The sequence below is a fragment of the Eimeria maxima genome, genomic scaffold (assembly GCF_000499605.1).
Source record: "Eimeria maxima Weybridge genomic scaffold, Emw_scaff6, whole genome shotgun sequence".
Classification (NCBI taxonomy): Eukaryota; Apicomplexa; class Conoidasida; order Eucoccidiorida; family Eimeriidae; genus Eimeria; species Eimeria maxima.
The window spans coordinates 29,333-49,377 of record NW_013566631.1 but is presented as its reverse complement, the minus strand read 5'-3'; the positions used below and the strand labels follow the sequence as shown (position 1 = coordinate 49,377).

Here is a 20,045-nt window from a genome sequence, read left to right as displayed (position 1 = left end):
ACATGGCTGGACGCAGGACGCCGTCGTCGCCCCCTCTGGGCAAATCATCTACGAATCCAAGGGAAAGAAACATATTTGGTGTTGGCGCCACCTGCCAGAAACCTCTTGTTGGCCTGGGGTTTGATCCACATAACTCTGCTGGCGTGCTTCACTGCTGCCGGGCGGCCACCCGGGAATGTGGAGGTATGTTGGGCTGTATTGGCTAGTGGACTACGAGTCGCTTGTGTAGCTACTGCACAACACTGCATAGCAATGAATTTGTATTGGATAGTGGTTGGTAAAGACGATGAAATAGGCTCGCCTACAGGCGAAGCCGTTTGATCTGCCAATGCCGGATTTCGTGTTTCACTACCTGCTGCCAAAGAGAAACTGTTTTAAAGCTGTCTGAACCGAAATAAGGCTCTACGTGTCGTCATGTTCTCGACAAAGAGTGAATTTGCTCATGCATAGCGTACAATGGGATCCTGCTTTGCTGCTGAGCTTGCACAGGTACGCTGCTTTCTGCGGGACCCGGTGTCGAGCCCGGCTCTGAGAAGTTGCGGCTGCAACTAGCAAGTGTGGGAGAGAGATTCGCAGGATTCAAGTCGTGCATTGCAGAAGATACAAGGAGGAGACGCCTACTCGAAGCAGAAAGATACAGGGTATTCCGATCCACCATACACAATTTTCGTAGCAGCGGAGCTAGTGACACGGCAAAGAGACAGCGACACTGGGCTTTCTTGGTCGATGAGAAACTCGATGCGAAGCGAAACACATTTGCTTCGCAGAGGCAATGTGCGCAAAGTGGCTGCTTTTGTGCTTTTTGCTGTGCTTAGCAAATCCATCAAGCAGTACAAGCGATTGAGAACGGAGTTGCGGTAGAAACGCGGAGAAGGGGAGAGGCCAGCAAAGTGCTAGAGAGGGCGGCAGGGAAGATGGCAGGAGAAATGCTTGAGAGGTTGCAAGCAAAAATAGGCAAACACATAGGCCACTTGACGGCAAGCTAACACTCCCATTCCGCATGAACTAAGAATGCTCAAAACAAACAATTTCACCCACATGCTACCGTTGTTGCTCCTTTCTACACACATATTTTACTTAGGAGCTTCCCAACCCCCCAAGCCAACAACCCGTCCTCCCGCAAGCTTTCGGCCTGCTTATCCGGCTGTTGCTAAAGACGCCGTGCTTAATGGCTTCAGGGCGCCCTCGACCATCTTATAACGCGTTGCGAGGAATTAGAGCAAGGACTCTGCAGCCTTAAAGGAGAGCAAGCAGAAAAACTCTCAGTCGGACGCCCTTTGCTATGAACAGCATACACAACGGCCAGCCACAAGTGTCTTAAGAGCACGGATATCCTGGTCTTCACCTAATTCAGCCAGCGCGTTGCTGCCTTTTGTGTTCTTATAGCCTGTTAGTTTGTTCTGCTCTTCGGGACGTGGCCAGTTAATCATGGGAAGAGTGTATGTTATTTTATGTGGGACGTCTATGCATGCATCTTTCAGCGGGAAGCTGCAGAACTGATGGCTTGCTGCAAGGCCACGAGAGCGGCATTCGAAGCTGAAGTGCGCTCGAGGAATGCAAGGGAAGACGCGGCAGGGGAAAAGCTCGAGGAACTCGCCAAGAATTTGGACCTAAAAATTGAGAACGAAATCGCGACGCGCCACCAACAACTTTCATCTATCAAAAAGGAGATTGCCATGCTCCTCAGGTGGGGCTGTGAATTTGATGGGACAAAAGAAGCCTAAAGATGAGAAGTGTATGCAGTATTGAGCAACGCATGCCATCGCACTTCACCTTGCGAGGCCAAATTGCCTTTGTCCCCGGATCGTTGTTGGAGAATGAAGGCTGATTTCCGATCCGTTTTCTAGCAGAATATGTGTTGTGCGTGTCAGGGGAGACCAGTCGCGAGATCAGTTCCATACGTTCGTCAAAGAGGAACTGGAAGAGCTGCGTGCGGGCCTTGCAGCTGCCACGCAGGCTCGTGAGGAGGCCGATGATGAGATATTACAGGTGCAACCAAAATACTCCTTAGCAGTGTACCTTGACATTGCGCTCACATCCCATTTAGTTGCGTCTCGTTCCCACTTTCGCGCTATCAAGCATTCCTCCCCACAGCATCAACAGACCTTCTGGAGTGCGAATAGACGATGAGGTGTTGATCTGCATGCATAGGCCATAAACGAATACACAACTGCACTGCAGAGGGGCCTGCAGAATATCGGAGGGCTGACCACTGGCGCAGCCATGGCGTAGACATTGGTTTGGACGCTGGAGTGTGTCCACAGTTCTCCACACCCAGTCGGTGGCATATTGCCTGAGGATGTAATGGGGATATCAATTGTTTTTTTGGGTATCACATGAAGATTTCCGCTGGTGTTAAACTTCCACTTGACACTTTTACCGTGCAAAAGGTTCTCCTTGTGGCTCCGCACGACCCTTTTGTGGTCATTTGTGCGTACCAGCGGTTGATACTCCCGCTGGAACTGGGTTTTCACTAGGTTATCATCTCTCTTCATCGTTAGGCCAGTTTACCTTACGGGCGTATTCACGAACTAGAACATATAAACAGAAAAATTCACGGAAATTGTTATTCAGCCGGGCAAACCAGTAATTGAAAAGCAATGCAAACTAGGCGTCGTACCCTATAAAAGCCGAACGAAGACACAGGGAGCTCATCTATGCTTTGTAGACACAGTAACAGAATAACAACTCCATGCTGGCTTAGCGCAAATGCCCTAAGCCAGCATGGAGTTGTTATTCTGTTACTGTGTCTACAAAGCATAGATGAGCTTCCTGTGTCTTCGTTCGGCTTTTAAATGTAAATGCGCTGGTAAGCACTGCAGAACGAGGAGGGAAGTGAGGCGCCTGGAGATAGTTAGCTGGGAGGTAAGCGCACAGTTCTAGCGGTGGTTGCACACACCGCTGCATTAATGTGCGTGAAGGAGCCGGAAGTAGGTTGCCCTGCATATAGAGTAATGGCTGGGGCGCAAACCTTAGCCATGGGTCGGTGGGCTGCGGTGTCGGTGGAAAGGTGTTCTCAAAATGGGTCTTGCTGAATCAGGGATGAATAGCGCCGTCACCCCGAACTTTTTTAGCAGCAGGAAAAATTATGAAATAAGGGGCCTGAAATGTGCCCCTCAAAAATTGTAGCAACTTTCCGCCAGCAGAAGCCCTACAGCAGAATTTTCTTTCGAAGAGATTAGCATGTTGGCACAACTGTACTGCACTCCACCGCACTTTGTTTCGTATATGGTGCCAACTGTGTGGGAACGTAAAAGATTGAAGAATTTAGAAGCTATGAATTGCGCCGTGGGGGGCGAAATAAGCGGGCATAAAGGCGGCGTTATGATGGGCCTCGCATACGACGGTAGTTGGCGGTTAACTGAGGAAACAACAGAGATCCTTTGCCAAATTCACAGTATGGACATAAGCATGAGTTAAATTCTGTATGATGATAAAATGCCAGATGTGTTTAGAGCAGGATATGGACGCGCTTTGGCCTCATTATCGGGCCCCAGGCCCCCGTGCGGTGACCCCGTAAGAATGTGCAACTTTAGAGTTCGGTGAAAACAATGTCTTCCACTTACGGGCACCCTTTGCATTGCGACTATCATACATATCTTTGTCACTCAGGAAATAGGCGCTTTTATGCTGGATGCTCCTTCGAGCAACGCGCTCCTGCTCAGGTGTGCAGGCATCATCCGGCGAAATCATGAGGAAATGAGGTCTCCGCTGTCGTTCAGCGTTGCTTCCTGAAGTCGTTGACTGACGCAGTCTTTGTTCTGCACATTTGAGTATAAGCGGAACGTGACTTCCTGCAGAAGCACAATTATTGGGGGGAGGTTCGCTTACCTTTGCCAACAGTTGTGCTACAAGTTCGGTCGGTCGCAATGCTCGAGCCTTCATTGGATGGCCTCGCTACAAAAATAGCTTAGCGAGACAAAACGCATGAAGCGCAGAGTTTCATGTGTGGCCCAAGCTCGCCAACGTCGGCGTTCCCCCCGAAATATTTTTCAACTGCCGTGAGAGGACATCGGAGGAGACGCAGAAACCAGTTGAGCCTAGAGAAAAAGGTTGCTGCACTGGCTGAAAAGAGGGGAGCAAGGGAGAAGAACTCCAGTGTGTGTTTGCTGTTGCCTTCTTTGCATTCCCAACCTCCGATGAAGGAGGCGAGTTGGTGGTAAAATGCTGTGGCCCTAGTTCTTATCGCGCCCTTGGAAAAAGAAGGCCGTAGTTGAATGCCCTGGCACTACTTGCGACTTGCAGTGCTCTACAGCAGCTACGAAACCACCTCTGAAACTGGAACTTTTGAAACGCTCGACGTCCTGTGGCACCTGTTGATCGTGAGGAATGCATCGAATAAAAGAACTTCTCAAAATTTCGTGAAAGAGGCAAGAAGTGCCTGGCAGTTCATGGAAGCAGCAGAACCCATCTTCGGATAGGTTACTTCCCCCCATCGTCTGCTTGGGGAGATTTATACCGAATACAGCGTTTCGAAGCGTCCAACAGTGAGGATCAGCATACGCAGACTAACACCTGTTGGGTTCATCTACAGGTGCTGATACATGCACTCTCATTTGAGTTGGTCCCTACGGAAATGCACTGCTATCCAGACGTCTGCGAAAAGCCACAGGCCTGCCGCGTGAATATACACGGTTTTTCCAGGCCAGCCAGAGCTGGCTCTGCCAGGCCCTGTTTTCGTGGAGGTCGCTCTGAGAGCTTTCGGGTACCCAGCTGGGACCGTGGACATTTCACGCATTGGCAGAGAAGAAGCCCACTACTCCACAGTCCGACACACTGCGAAGCATCTCAGGGATACACTGGGGAACGGAACCACCAGGTAGTATCGGTAAGTCCGGAGGCCGCTCTTTTTCCTGCAAGTAGACCACAGATGCATGTGTCGACGGTGCCTAAAAAGGAACAACCATGCCGATGCTGCTAGCGCTTCTGCAGCCGACTGCGCAAGATGGTCTTGGCCACGCCCCACAGTACGTCCCGGACGATGGTGTGCGTCAACCCGCTCAAGTCGAAACACTAGAGCACCAGCTCGCAGCCTTGCGCGAATCGAATAGGACTCTGTCTCGCGACGTCGCTGATCAAGGCAAGTGCTGCTTTCCACATGTTTGGAATCGGCCAGTAACTTTGTCCGACTAGAATGCTAAAACGAGTTAGGCAAAATACGGTCATATCCAGCCTGTTTGTTTCCATTAAATGCTCACAGCCCAAGAACTTTCGGCCGTGCGAAAACAATACATGCAACAGACGGCAGAAGTTGCGAAGCTCGCTGAGCAGTATGGTGCAGTTCGAGCTTCATCGGATTCAGCTGCAATCGAACTTGCAGCAGCTCGGAAGCAGCTTTCAGTGGCAAAAGCAGAGGCAGAGTTGGCAATGAGTGATCGCATTGACCTCATGAAGGAAAACAGTCATCTGAGACAAGAGTTTACTCAGGCCATGGTACGGCTACAAGCGCCTCGAGGCAAAATGGGGAGCTCAGCACCAGCCGTGTGGAATAGGAGGCATTCTGGGCAGAGGGGAAAATAAAGTGTCTAATACTAACATCGCATGTAGGTTTGTGCTTCTTAGTATTCTGCGACACGAGAAAGATACCCAACTAAGTTATCCTGCACCAGTGATATGCTCCCGTTTTACAGGCCCACATCGCGTCGTTGCAGCAAGATCTGGGGAAACTCTGTGTTGTCCAAAAGGACTTTGAGCAAGCCCATGCTTCACTGGAACGCTGCAGGCAGATGCATGCCATCGACAAGGAACAGATCCTGCGCTTGGAGGAGCAACTCAAGGCCTTCACTGAAAAGGAAAAACAGTTATTGCTAATCCAGGTGCTATTGCAATGACTATAATATACATTAATGAACGGAGACTATGATCTAGCAGTTCTAATGATTGCTGATCAAGGGGGGATTCTAGCGCACACTAGGCGTGCTCGTGTTTCTTCAGCGGGAGGCTGAGCTTGCGAAGCGGCAAAGCGCGAAGCTCTTGAAGGAACTGGAGGGTGCACAAGAGGCACTAAAAGCTTTTCAAGATATCTCTGAAAGGAACTGCTGGGTTAGTTGCTGCGACGAACTTGCTCTAGTAACTATAACACACACAGGTGCGCCTTCCGTCAGCAGCTACGATTTTGCATGGGTTTAACAGCGTTAGATCATGCTTTATCTTTTGAAGCTCGAAGATGAATGTAGGCGCCTTCTGCCTTTTGAAGTAGAGTGCGATCGGATGCGGGCAAGAATTGTCCTCGAAGAAACTCGAATTAAAGAGATAAGCGTGAGCCAATCCCCTTCCAGTTTAGCCAAGAGCAGCGCAGGTGTAAGAAAATGTACACGTGAAGGCGTTCAAACAAACCTGAAAGGAATGCCGTGGTACAGAGGTTTGTTCAAGAGAACCACAAACCTGCCAATTTACAAATGGGTGATAATCCTGCTCACGGATATTTCAGGAGAAACACTCAGATGCAGTGCGGCAACTAAACACAACGTTGGCGGACGAGAAGGCCCTCAGGCACGAGCTAGAAAAGCAGGCCAACGAGATCGCTGTGCTTGCAACTGACCTCAGATCAGTGAGCGTGATGCCAGTTAGAAAGGGTGCACAGTGGTCCACGAGTAGAGTTGCAAAATTCCTAACCCATCCATTCTACAATCACCCGTGCATGAATCGCTGCAGCGAAGCGCGCGCTTGTCGAAATAACTTTAAGTGTGAAGACTGCCTGTGTCTGGCCTTTTTATTGCATAAGGCTACCCAACGCGATGCACAGAAAGCTGAGCAGTTAAGGATAGCCACTGAGGAAGCACGACGCTTTGAACTCGAGGCCCAGAGGCGCCTTGAGGACGTAGCTCGTCTGGAAGCTGAAAATGCTAAGATAGCAAAAGAGCTCGAATTTTACTCTAAAAAGCACTTCGAAGATCTTACTGAATCTTTAACAGAGAAGCAAAAGCTTAAAGTGGAACTGGATGCTGCAACAGATTACACAAATAGGTTATCTGGAGAGCTTCAACTTATGAAAGAGTCAAATTGGAGGCAGAAAGAGGAACTCAAAAGCTCACGTGAGGAAATCACCGTGCTCTCTAGCAAAGTTCAAGAGTTGATGCGCCAGGCAGATATAATCAAAGTAAGACATGGGCTGGAAGTGAGCTGGGCATTCGAATAAATACACGTTGCCATCGTCGCAAACTGGCGGCAACTGCGAGTACTACACCACCACTCTTCGTCGCAAATTCACTGTGCTGCAGGAGTCGCAGCAGTTGCAGACTGCCGAATTGGAAGCAACTATTTCAGCAATGGAACAACAGTCGAAAAACCAGGAAACTGCCCTCCTGAGGACGCAAACCCTCAACGAAGAAGTATGAAACTCACAGCTGTCATCGTTGACCGTATATAACTGGGGGGGATCAACAGATTCCTCCATACACCGGTACTGTTATTTGCTAAAGAAATAAACGGACAGCGGGTGTCAACGATAGGCGTTCGTCGTCTGCAGAATAACTACAATATTCAATAGGGTGCGTTGGGAGCTTTGACTCCATCCGTGCAGCTAGAATCTACTTTGGAGGCACTTAGGCAAGAGCTGATGCAAAAAGAATCGAGTGAGAAAGAGGCGCTGAGTCGGATGAGGGCGCAACTTCAAGAGGCTCAACAACAGCACGAGGCAGCAGTGGCAAAAAAGAAGCAGTTGCGAACTCATCTCATGGAGGCTACGAGAGCACTGCACCTGACTCGAGTCAGAAACGAAGAGGTACGTAATAACCCCCTTTTGGACCCTGTGCTGATCCTCCTTGGGCGTGGTGTGTCACTTTTCAAAAATCCTAAAAACCTCTGTGTCCTGGATTTCCTGTCAACTGCAGAGAGGTCTGTGCTATCGCATGCAGTAACATACACATGTTAAGCACAGAATGTGTACTTTGCTGGTTCTAACGCAGCTTTGCTGTCGTCTGGAAGAGGCACAAGTATGCCGGACTTAAAGCTAAGCTAGTATCCGTGGTAATATTTAAGTTTCCGTCCGATCAGCTTCCGCTGTTGAAAAGTCTCCCAGAAGCAGATGACTTAAACGCTTTTTAAACCACTCACTCAGAAAACGTATTATCAGCTCCCTTAGCTCCCAAGCTAAACCAGAGTCTGGAGTGGACTATAACTTGCCTTTCCTAAATGTCCTGCAGCCTGACGTTCTCCTGTATGCAGAAACAAACAGCGTTAGCATCTGCAACTGGAGCGGCAAAGGAAAAAGTATGCTTTTTGCTCTCTACACGGAGAAAATAGCAAGCCCTACACTGCAGTTTCCTGAGCATCTCAGAGACAGCATTCTCATTGGGGTAGATACTCCTAACAAAAAGTGTCAGGAGGCTGTGGCTGCCATCATACGGTGTTACAAAATGACAGTGTAGTCTTATCACAGCTAATGAGCTGTGATAAGAAGTGCGTCTCAGTACATCAGCTTTACTCCCGTTGTTGTTCGCTTAGGAGTTGGCTGAAAAGTGTGCAACTCTCGAAACTAAGCTGGACGAAGTGAGAAGGCATCATGGCATCGAAGCTGCTAAACGGCAGCGAGACAACCTCGAAGTTCGCCGTCAACAACAGGAGCTTGCAAACTGCAGAAAACTCTTACAGGTAGGCGAATAGCTCCATGCATTTGCAACTGGGGCTATGGGTGACGGTATATCCGGATATAGCCAAACTTGAATTGATAGTGCAGACGTGAAGCCATCGGGCGCTGCGTCTACTGCTACACTCAGTCTCTACAGCTAACCCAAAGGAAGTTGGAGGAATGCTGTAGGAAGAAGGACGCCGAGTTGACTGCTTGCAAGGCCCAGGCAGAGGTACGCGTTCCCTCATAATAGGTCTCTTGGGTGTCCTGCGTTTGCTCGCGACATGGCGATCGACCTCGTGGCGATCTCGCCGATTCAAGGACGGTGTTGCAGCGCCACTCCTTGCTTCTGTTCATAGCGAGAATCTGCAGAGAGAGCAGAGGCGGAAGCAACTTGGGCCCGCACCATTGAAGAGCAGGTTCAACAAAGAGTATCGATCTTAGAGAAGGACTTCGCTCTGCGTATAGCGAAGTATGCTGACATCGCTGAGTTCTATGTTGCACGTTGCACTTCACTGTTTCGAATGTAAAAGGCAGTAAGCGAAGTTGCTTAGGTACTGTAAAAATACCTTTTCTTAGGCGTTTTCGGCAGAACCACAACAGTGTTTATTACCTATTATGTTCTGAAATCTGAATACGAGATGACATCTGCATGCACGAGGACTGTGCAGGATCCGCAAAAAGGTTGCAGAAAGAGCAGAGTACAACCACCTTCTCGACGAGTTGCTTGCAGCTGGTATGCTCCCACGTTTAGACGGACTTCGCACTCGCATCCATTGCCAATGTTCAAGGAGCGGACAACTGGGCGGGAACTTGTGTGTGCTGTGACCAGAGCGCTCCATAATGAAACGCTGGCGAGAAGGGATGGAACTGTGGAGAAATGCCGTTGCCACATCCCTCAGTATACAGTGAGGGCTGCCTCGTGGTGCTCCTGTGGCACGTGATGCTCGCTGCAAATTTACACAGCGCCCCTGTTGCTCCGATGTGCAACCTCCTCCTCTTCTACTATCAGAGGCCAATCATGGAAAAACCACAGCGCCGCAACACCTCTGTGCACTAGTAAGGGCATGATGGCGCACCTAAACAGCAGCGCCCATGCAGCATGTGGGGAGCGCGTTCAGTAGGAGCCTTGCAAGCCAAACCAATTATTTCTCCGAAATGCTGAGATACAGCTGCTTCCAGATGGTTGGTATAGCTGGCCAGGCATTCAATTTAATTGTTTTTCTTAATATTCTTTCTCCTGAAGCTAGCAAACTAACCGAGAGGGGAGGGGACTCTAACAACTATTTCGCTAGAGGAAATTTCTTCCACTTTGTTTAAGGATACCGTTTCATCTTGCCAAATTCCTTGACTCGCTATGCAAACACTCCGTGAAGCACTTCGCAAATGCAAGGGTAGTTTGCCGATTCCTGGGTTTCAAAATACTAATCGCATATGGACTCCACGTGGTATTTTCAGCTTGCGCCCTTTGTGCAGAGGGGATTAAAGTGCACAACCATTCTGGCGGGCAGACGTAGGCAGTCACATGACGATTGTCTACAGTAATGCGTGGAGGAGTAGAAAGATGTGCCCCTGTCTCATGCATTCAGCGACATGTTGGGAGTGAGGTGCGTTATTACTCAATAACGCTCCTCACTGATATACCGTTGTCACGGGATATGCTGAATGGCAGCGCACTCAGAAGAACAGAAAACAACCAACGACCATTGCAGGGCACACAATCGCAAGACTGTAGTAGCATCAAGGAGTCACCTAACATTCATCAGATAAGCAGAGGGGGAGTCTGCTATGCTAGACAAGGTTGAAGGGGTAGGAAAATATGTTTCATGTCGTCAATTAGTCAAACGGGGCAACAATTCAAGCCCCACCCTGCAGCTCGCCCTTTTTTTCGCAGTGTCGCCCCGCAGTGTCGCCCACCTGCGACGAGGCGAGCTTAGCTAAGGTGCAAGCAGAAATATGAACACCTAGCTTGCTGGTTCATTAGGTGCCGTATCTGGCGGATTGCGTCCAATGGCTGCATTGGTATATCCTTGTACTTTGGTCGCCTGCCACAACGAACTCTACGCGTGCAGTTCTTATCCACCACAGCAAGGTGAACCCGTCACGCCTCCTTGTATCAGTGGCTACATATGGGCATCAGTTAAAAACATCTTTGTAGTAAAAATGGGGTACAAGATGTACACACACAACACCGACTGAATACGTGGTAACCAATGGTAGCGCCCGACCCCATTGTACGCTTTGCACAAAAGATCTTGACGAAAAAGTTTCTCCCTTCTTTGCCCAACATTACAACTTGAAATGTAATAAGGAGGACTGTTGGTTTTTCCACTTGTAAAGGCCATGGGCTGTGCTTGCCTCTTCTGTTTTCATCGCTCAAGTGGCCTACCACCAGCGCTTTTCTGCACATGGTGATCTAATTCCGTAACCAGGCGCCGTGTTATTGCCTTAGAAGGCACAAATTGTAAATAAAAGCCATTTTTGTATTTTCGTATGCACATGGGTAATACGGTGTTCTCACTGGTGTTTCTTGCTGGCGACCTGCCAGAAGGCCGCTGAGTGCTTACGGGCGTCTGGGGTGAAACCGTGCTGCACGCATCTGAACTAAGGTGGGAAAGGTGGAGATACTTTTGTAAACTGATCAACAATATTGAGGGGTAAGTGAGGCATTGTAATTCTCGTGGGGGGCCACGTTACGACTGGCTGCAGACTGTACTGCGCGTTTGATGCCCCGTTGTCTTATGCCGTCGACGGCATTCTCTTTGCAGCCCATCTCTGCCGTTATCTGTGTATTACCTTACGGAGAACTGAACGCCACTTTTTCAGGCTCAATGAAGGTGTCGGATACGCCGGCAGGGATTGGGTTAGTGGTAACCGGTCGTGAATCCGTGGTGTAACGCTGCTGTAGTTAACACTTTCTCCCCTGCTTGTTGTACTTAGACAAGGAGCTAGCAAAAGGAGAGAGTGAAATTCTGGGGAGGAGTGCACGAGATCCCGTTCCTCGAGGAAAGTGCTTCGTAGCCTCTGGCGTGAAAGCGGCCTGCTTGCCCCTTGACGACCAGGCAACAAACCGTGCAACAAAACCTGCTAAACCTGCCAAGGCATAGGTACTGGGTAAGTCAACATTGGACGTTAGAAGTGGTGAGTTGCGGGCTCTGGCCTCAAACCCTGCTCAGGGAACCTCTGCAGCAACAGCTTGCCCAGCAATGTGTGGACCAACGATGGCCCATAAGTTTCATGGCCAGCACACCCGAAATAAAACTTCTTCCTGGGAAGCAGCTAGCTGACCTCGAATGGATAGAGATAGGAGAGGCACAGACTGGGAGAAAAACGAATGTAGCATGGATGTTTGCGCCCCGTCATGACAGGCGATGCCACCCTATGCTGCAACAACATCGAACGGCCGCATCCCGCAGCACAGTAGGAGACGGCTAGCAGCCACTGTGAGTAACGCAGAGGCTGAAGCCTCTAAATTTGCTCTTCTAAAATACACAGCCGCTGCAACCTACACACGAGCTAGCTCAGGTCGCGCCCTATACTTCTCAGCACACCCCTGAAAATTGATGCAATTAGGACAATGGATATTAGGGAGCAAAACTGTCACAGAACGAAGTGATGGATGTACCCGTCGTTCCTTCTGCTGCAGGGGATGGCGCATACTCTTGCCAGCAGTTTGCAAAAGGAAGGCCTTGCAGACGTCGAAGCATCTGAATCAGGATCCTCCAAAATTCCTAGGGAGTTCATTGGGGTGAGCAAGATCGATCTGAAGAGGCATCATTGATAAAACATATGTACAGGTAATTGGGAACGGCTCCGTTGCTCTGACTGAAAAACGCTTGGGTTGACGTGGACTGTTTCGAGAATCCCTTCAGGCAGAACAGTCCTTGAAACAGAAGCTGCGGATACTGGAAGCAAAGCACATGCAACTTGTTCGGCTTGCTGCGTGTACGTGGTTGGGCCCGTAGATGTGGAACTCAGAGACACTACAGATCTCCCTTGACCGGTTTGAAAGAATGCACAGTTCCCTACACCCCTTCGCACTGGATGCAGTACCCCCAACCAAACGTGCTACAGACTGCAGGGCATGCGCACTGACCTGAGGTTGCGTGCAGCTTATCGCAACCGCAACGAACAGCTTCTGCGGGCCGCAGAACAGGCAACTCAAAGAATTAAGGAGGTGAACAGAACATCTCGAAGGGAAAATAAGTCTTTTAAGTCTTTACTACTGAGGACACACGACGGAGTCATGTTAGCTATGTGGATGACGCAGCTCGAGGCGCTGGATGCAACTAGATTACAGGATGCCAACGCCGCTCACGAAGAGATTGCTGCGAGCGAGAAAGAAAAGCAGGGGCTGCAGAACCAACTGGAAGAGGCACAACAACTTCTGCGCCAGCAGCAAGCTGAAATTCGGACACTAAAAGCAAAAGCGCCCCAAAACACTGCGCAAAGCAGCTCAATCTGCAGAGGTACTCCACTGCTGTTCACCAAAGCAGTTGTCCCAGGCAGCAAAGTGAGAAAAAAACAACAGTATTGGTCTCAAAAGGACCGGTAGTACGAAAGCTCCGGGAATAGGAAATTTACTCCCCAACGCTTTTCACAGGAGCGAAGATCCAAAGCTATACGGACACAACGCATCAAGGGGACAAACCGGGGACAAGGGATGACGCTAACGAACTTGCAGACTGTTCGCGGCTGCGGATGGCTATTCGGTCGAAGGGTGCGACAGAAGACGACACTCTGTACAAAGATCTTCACGCATAGTTTCACTAACATATAGCCATTTTGTGTCTTTTGGTTTGGAGAGACACTATCCAAGAGGGACTGTGACGACCACATGCTGAAGTTATTTTTTGAGGTGTTTCAATTTATGTGACTAACACAGATCGACAGCTACGCACTCTGCAAGGTGAACTGACGGAACTAAAGCAGCAACATATCCAGGTTCAACAACAAAGCGAGAAGCAGCAGCAAGAGCTACTGAAGCTTGCGCAACGTCTCGAGGTTCTGCGCAAATCAAAGGGTCACTTTGAAGCAAAAGCAACCCGCACAGCACTTGTAAGCCGAGGGGGTTTTTGTGCTCCGCCGTTTCCCGAACAGAACGACAACGGGATCGATGCGGCAGAAGTGCCGAAAGCCGGCACTGCATAAAGACCATGTGGGCCTCCAGCAAAACCTTGACTCGGTGTTGCACATTGCTTGGCTGGGCGTCTCCAGGCACTTGAAGCAGCTTATATGCAGCTGCGAACAGAGAGAGAGGAGAAGGCGTCTTTGCTGCGGCTTGCCTGTCCTCCTCATCTTGATAACGGTGCGAAGGTAGCTACCAAAGCTCACTGGCAGCCGCTCAGAGAAGGTGCACCTCCAGAGGACTCCCTGAAGCCCGTGTCGGAGATAATTGTACAACAAGACGATATGGAGCAGGTACGAGCAACGCTCTAAACAGCCCAATGCCACAGTAGGCTCAACTTCCGCATTCAACGAGCCAAAAAGGGAGCCAACTGGGCCACCACGGTGCTGCGCTCTTTTCAGGCAACCGACCAACTCTCCACCACACAAATGATTGAAGGGACGAAGACGGAAAGTGATGAATTACGTTCAATAGATGAATGCAAGTTTGCTGCTCCCGCCCGCAAACTCGCCTAATCGCAGCTTGCTGCAGACCTTTGGGATGCAAACAACCAGTACTCCCCGTATCCACATTTTTCTACCACAAAGGTTTGCCCAAAACAAATACAAGCACACGCATGCATCTACACACCTGTGAGCCGTTGCATGCTTGCTGCTCCCGGAGTTTCAGATCAATACCAGAAACAGCCGACGCAGAGAACGACCAGCCATTCACCGAAAAGCGAGACTTCCAGAACAGGTATGGGGGAAAGCCAAGTTTTGCCAAAATACACATAACCCAGAAGGGGATGCACACGCTCAAGAGCACACACCGGCACAACTATGCACATGGAAAACACTGGAACAAAGGAACAATCGACATACCGTAGCAATCATATCCTGCGCATTGCACCACAGAAGGCCGTCAACCTCATACCCTCACGACTGCACAGAATCCCGCGGAGTGGCCGTCGGCGCATTGCAGAGAGGCGACCGTAAGTGCCCCGTGCTGCCAAGAGAAGCGAGCAGCTCCATCTCTTCCTGTGCACTCAAACAGCCTCAGCAAGCCTCGACAGGTGCAGGTGGAACCGCATTCGCACGTGTATGATCTGCGGACGGACCCTTCTAGCCAGGACGGGGCTTGTAGACGTGGACTTTGTGGCACCAGTCCCTGTATTTCTCACTGTCCCCAGCCAACCTGTTTGAGTCAAGGTGGCTCTGCAGATCAAGGCACAAATTTGCTGCCAAGCGCCAACAACACCTGGTCAGGACAAAATGCAGATAGCAGACCAACACACAAAAGCCTCTACAGTAGCAGCAAGGAGTCATTTGACGTTGGATCCGCAACAAATGCTCGCACCCTACACGCACACTATAGAAAGGAGCGCCTGTGCAGAGCCCTGACTCCGATAGAGCGGGGAAATACCCCCAAGTGCCACGTCAGTGCACAGCCGCAAACACGGAGCTCTTGCTACGCCAACAATAAATGCACAATTCGAGGAAAGTCTCAAGAGCAAGAACAGGGACAGTTGCTAGACCATACACTGCGATTCCCTTCCCACAACCCGTGCAACAGCCGCCATCATGAGACGCAGGGAGGCATATCCACCGCACACACAGACGCTAGAGAACTTGAGCACATGTCGTGTGAACAAGCATTCGAGTACTCGGTCTCTGAAGCATCCGCCAACGAAGGGTTCCTCGGAAAGCTGAACTGCCGAGGCGACGAAGACAAAAGACCCGCTGCCGTAGCACAGACCCAAAATTCCGCTGGAAGTTGGGAAGCGGCGGCAAACGGGCCCACGAGTAATTGCTCCAGCGGCAGCACCTATGTGGGCAGCGAAACAGCAGAAAATATAGTTCGCTCATCCTACTCTAATTCGTCGCTTCTCCGGGGTCCCCATGCTCACCCTCATGAATGTGGACACTTCGTTATACATCATGGAGGCCCTTTCCACAAGGCGCAAGGGGCAATGCACACAAACTCAACATCGTCCGCACAACACACTGGGGGGAATGGCTCGTGCGGCCTCTTTGGCCAGCACAGGGCCAAGGGGAGTCTTTCTGGAGAACTCACGCAAACTCATGGGAAGCCGCTCAGCATGTCATGGCATGCGGCGCAACACGGGGGCGCAGCAGCACCTTCAGCACGAGATTCCTGTTGTTCCATATACAACAGGTTACACGCATCCCATAACCTTCCAAATCAGTACAACACAAATACAGCTGGTCGCCCAGTGCGTAAGTGCCTAGGACCCTGTGCGCGCGAACTGAGTCCGTCGTGGGGGGAATATGAAGGATGCGGCACCAGCCATGGCAACGAAGATGGGATCTCTGTACAAATAGAGTGTAGTCAAGGAGGGCCAGAAGGTCCAGAGGAAACAGAAGGGTCAGAAGCTCCTATAAGAAAACTGCTGCCTGGAGAATGTGCTGTCTGGAGCCAGCTGTCCGACTCTCATTCCCCTTGCAAAACTTGCGGGCACGCCCAAGAACACAGTGAACACCCAACGGTCAGCACAGCCACTGCCAGCGGTAGCAGCCAGCTGCCAATCACATCATCGCCCTTGAGAGGCCCCCAGCCTTCGTGCAGCTGTTCCCCCGTCTCCGACACCTGCGGAGGTTCCGCTATAGGGAGGCCCGGACCCCCCGTCAGCGACGGGTCCATACAGCTGAGCGTCAGCGAGGAGTCGCCGTGCGTGACGCCCCAGCCGCACCCCACCAGCTGTTCTGTAAACAAATCCCATCCCGAACCTGCAACCCGTGAATGCGGCGGCATCGGGCTTCGTCCGCGGAAAGCGCGGCCCCCGGGGGACCCGGTGGGCGGCTCCTCCCGCTGCGCTGGAACCCGTGGGATGGACTTAGGGGCCTTCGGCTTCTTGCCCTCACTGCCGGTGTTGAATATTGCAGCACGCATAATCCAGAGACACTGGAAAAAAGCTCGCTGCTTCCGCAGGCAGCCCAGTAGGGTTCTGGCGTTTCAGAAGGCCTCCCCTACGAAAGTTGAGACCATACAGAACCAACATTCTGTTCGGTCGCTTCGCCCAACATGGGAATTATACCCTGAGCTCATACAGAGGCCAGCAGCGGCACCCAGGAGAAAGGAGCATCAAGGGCAACCCCAAGCCCCGGGTCCTGTTGTCCCAGAACCCGACGCCTCGATGAATAGTTCAATTCAAAACCCAAGAACGGGAGTGACCGCGATTGAGGCCTGCCCTGCTGCATCTTCGGTAGTGACGGAGACCCTCAGAGGGGAAGAGCAGCCAAGGTTTGGCTCCGAAGGCACTGAAGAGCTTGGCTGTCCCTTGAAAGAGACACTGGATAACTCTGAAAGGGAGGGGCCTCCTGCTGCACACCTTACGAGTAGTAGGTGCCCGCAGGCCTCTGAGGCCATAGAGCAACCAGGACTGGCGCACGCAGGAGGTAGACTGGGCTTGCTTCCACACGAAGGGGTAAGCACGAGCAAAACTCCCGGGGACCCTGAAGACGGCAGCGCCTCCAGCGATGCTGAGTTCGCTGCGTTACTGGAGGAAGCAGAAGCATACGACCGGTCCGACAGTCGCAAGAAGGAGGCGTCTTCAGGGCCTGAGGGATGTGCCTCCTTTCCCGGAAGTCCGAATCCAAGCTTCTTGAAGGACAGTGCGTTGTCCCAAGGGGCACATATTGGTGGGGGGATAGGCCCCCGTGCAGCGCCCGCAAGCAGCAATAACGGGGCTGTCTCCTGTCAGCTTCATGCGGGGTTTCTGGAAGGCCATGAGGTTCTCTCCGTGAGGGACATTGCGGCTTTTGCTGGGGAGGGCGAAATCCCTACTCCTGAAACAACGCGACCTGTCTTTATCGACCAAACGCACAAGATCCACCAATCACATTCTTCTTGCTGCACCCCAGTTGGTCCGGCTTCGGTAGAGCACTGCTCGCTGCCATTGCACGCAGTCTACAACCCGCACATGATGTTGGCTAATCATCTCGCTGCCACGTTCATTAGCCGTCCGAACGCGGAGGCCTCCTGCTTGGCTGCAGTGTCACAACAACACGGGAACCCGAATTCTAGGCCAGCACACGAGACCGCTGCTGCCTCCTGTACAAGCAAGGAGGCGCCCCTACAACCACGTGGTGGGAGACCAAGATGCAGATCAAACCACCTGGGTAGGCCGTTTGGTGTGCCTGCGCTGTCTTTAGCTGCAAAAAGAGTTCTGAGAGAGACCCTCTACACCTCACAAATGACAACAGTAGTGACAGTGGCATTGCTGCTGCAAGCAGCGCCGGGGCTTGGCGTAAGGCGACAACTCATGTATGCTTAAGCAAGACTGGGTCCCTTTGTTTTATTGCGTTTGAATTAATGCGGCAGGAAGGCCACCTATCCCTCCCAAAGATCTCATTGCTGCGGGAGAACAGGTGACGCTTCAGCAGCGGCTCGCGGAAAACGCGCAGGACTTCAGGAAGCAGCTGATGCTGCAAATGCAGCGGAACGAAAGCCAGCATACTCAACAAAGTTGAAAAAGACCAGCAACTAGCCGCAAGAGGGCACAAAGTTTTTCTGGCGAGACTGAAGAGCACTGCCTCCCTCTTCCCTAGGAGCAGGACTTCAGCGAGCCACGGAAGGACGACTGGCCAGCCAGGCGTCCACATACCTACCACCAGACCAGCAAAAAAAAAATGTAACAACGTGTTCCTCTCATGACTTCCTCAACTACACAAAACTGATTGGCTGCCCATCAGCATCCAGACCATCTATCTTCCTACCACGACAGCAGCTTTGCTTGGAGGCGGTGCAGCTGCAGTGCGCTTGCCTAGGCTCTTGCACCTGCAAACTCAAGAGTCTAGGCAAGGTAACTGAGCTGTAGTCTAGTTTTCTACAAACAAAAGTACATCGCTTCACCTGCAGGTGTCGCTGGCACCGACGACGCAACCCAGAAACTAATGGTACTCGACACTTGTCAAAGTACCTACAGATGAAGTATGGTGTCGATGGTTGGACTTTCCTTCTACATACATCGCCTACGGAGTTGGGGATAACTATAGTAAGTACCTTCTGTCAAGTGCTGCCACCTAGGGGCCACGTGCAATTTACGTGGAGTACGCAAGTACAGGGGCCGCCTGGGTGGTAGGTTTGAACATCTGAAACTACGGCCTTAGGAGCTCTTGGCTCGTAACCTCCTGCCTCACATGGAAGAAGCGTTGTAATGCAAGTGTGCCCCTACTCGCATCGTTGCCACCGAGATCTGCGATATCTTCTCCCCTCTGCCTGTCAGCAACGTAGGGGCCATGAACACAGTCTGCAAACCAGGGGCTCATGCCCCACATATGTGCACACAGACCGACAGTTTGGAGAATATGATGTGTTATTAAACGGGTTTGATTCATTGTGTCTTCGCATTGCCAGTGAAGTGAAGGCAGCAGGGGCCCGCTGTTCTATAGCAGTGTGCTACTGGGGCTCTCTCTCCCCACATCCTTTACCAGCTAGAACAGCAACAAAACAGACTGCAAATCACTTTAAAGGTCTAAGCGCTAAACATTATGAGCCCTGACAGAAGTATTAGAAGCACATACTGAGGGGAGAGGTCTGCGTTGCCTGCGCCTCCGCCTGGGGCTGTTGGAGCTGGGAGCCGAACTACTCCCTGTGCATATGAGGGGAACACATCGCTTTCCCTGAGAATCACGAATGTGAGTAGATTCAAAGGATTACAAGAAAATCAGGGAACGAAGCACGCACAGGCAACAAGTTCAGCACACCATAGCACAGGCGGCCAGCTGGCTGCGTGCGTGCCCAGCGTGGGCCATCCACCGCGTGCCTTCTCTACTGCACACGGGGAGATTCCATTTCTCCAAAGTTTATTTGTTCATATTACTTACTTTTAGGTATTTAGGAAAACAGTAGGGCTGATGGAGGACCTCCAACTGTGGGCAGACGGAGAGCATCGGAGTCATTAGGGGCCGGCCTTCCCAGCTCGTGGGGGACCAGTGGAAATACACCGCACCGAACCACCGACACAGAAAGCAGTCTTTTGCAGCCACGAAATTAATGTAAAATTCATTTTTCATTCTTGCTATGTGCTGTTCTCCTGCTCATGATAGCTGCTGAACTTCCCCCAATACACGCATAGCGGGTTCTCATCGGAGGAGCCCACGTTGCATCGAGACGGAGTTCGGGGTCCTATGTGCAGCCGCATAAATTCTGAACTTGTTCATTCTTCTTCACATAACAAGAGATAAATTCTTATTTTGCACAGGGTGGGGCAGCAGCCGGCATGAAGGGGAGGGGGGGTAGCGCCTGTCTGCCTGGGAGCAGACAGGGTCCCCCCTCCCCCCCACTCATGTTCAGGCCTCGAAAAGAAACCTCAGTTGCTTGCATGCAGGAGATGGCGACTCATCA

General features: G+C 51.2%; 3 protein-coding genes across 3 annotated transcripts; all 3 read left to right on the top strand.

Moving 5' to 3' along the window:
* Positions 1 to 252: 252 nt before the first annotated feature.
* On the top strand, positions 253 to 2,232 carry EMWEY_00001070 (hypothetical protein, conserved; the record flags this gene model as incomplete). Its single annotated transcript, XM_013482366.1, has 7 exons — positions 253 to 277; positions 490 to 641; positions 816 to 890; positions 1,179 to 1,265; positions 1,482 to 1,687; positions 1,872 to 1,989; positions 2,152 to 2,232. 7 exons carry the CDS (start codon positions 253 to 255, stop codon positions 2,230 to 2,232), a joined length of 744 nt encoding a protein of 247 aa, XP_013337820.1.
* Positions 2,233 to 4,945: 2,713 nt separating this feature from the next.
* EMWEY_00001060 (hypothetical protein, conserved) lies at positions 4,946 to 9,099 on the top strand (the record flags this gene model as incomplete). Its single annotated transcript, XM_013482365.1, has 10 exons — positions 4,946 to 4,967; positions 5,201 to 5,433; positions 5,631 to 5,816; positions 5,935 to 6,042; positions 6,431 to 6,550; positions 6,725 to 7,099; positions 7,523 to 7,723; positions 8,167 to 8,211; positions 8,446 to 8,592; positions 8,929 to 9,099. The coding sequence occupies 10 exons, from the start codon at positions 4,946 to 4,948 to the stop codon at positions 9,097 to 9,099; spliced, it is 1,608 nt and encodes a 535-aa protein (XP_013337819.1).
* A 3,119-nt stretch (positions 9,100 to 12,218) lies between these two features.
* Positions 12,219 to 18,169, top strand: EMWEY_00001050 (hypothetical protein, conserved; the record flags this gene model as incomplete). Its single annotated transcript, XM_013482364.1, has 9 exons — positions 12,219 to 12,317; positions 12,442 to 12,514; positions 12,682 to 13,038; positions 13,173 to 13,289; positions 13,455 to 13,627; positions 13,787 to 13,990; positions 14,594 to 14,670; positions 14,883 to 17,785; positions 18,021 to 18,169. 9 exons carry the CDS (start codon positions 12,219 to 12,221, stop codon positions 18,167 to 18,169), a joined length of 4,152 nt encoding a protein of 1,383 aa, XP_013337818.1.
* Between the last annotated feature and the right edge of the window lie 1,876 nt (positions 18,170 to 20,045).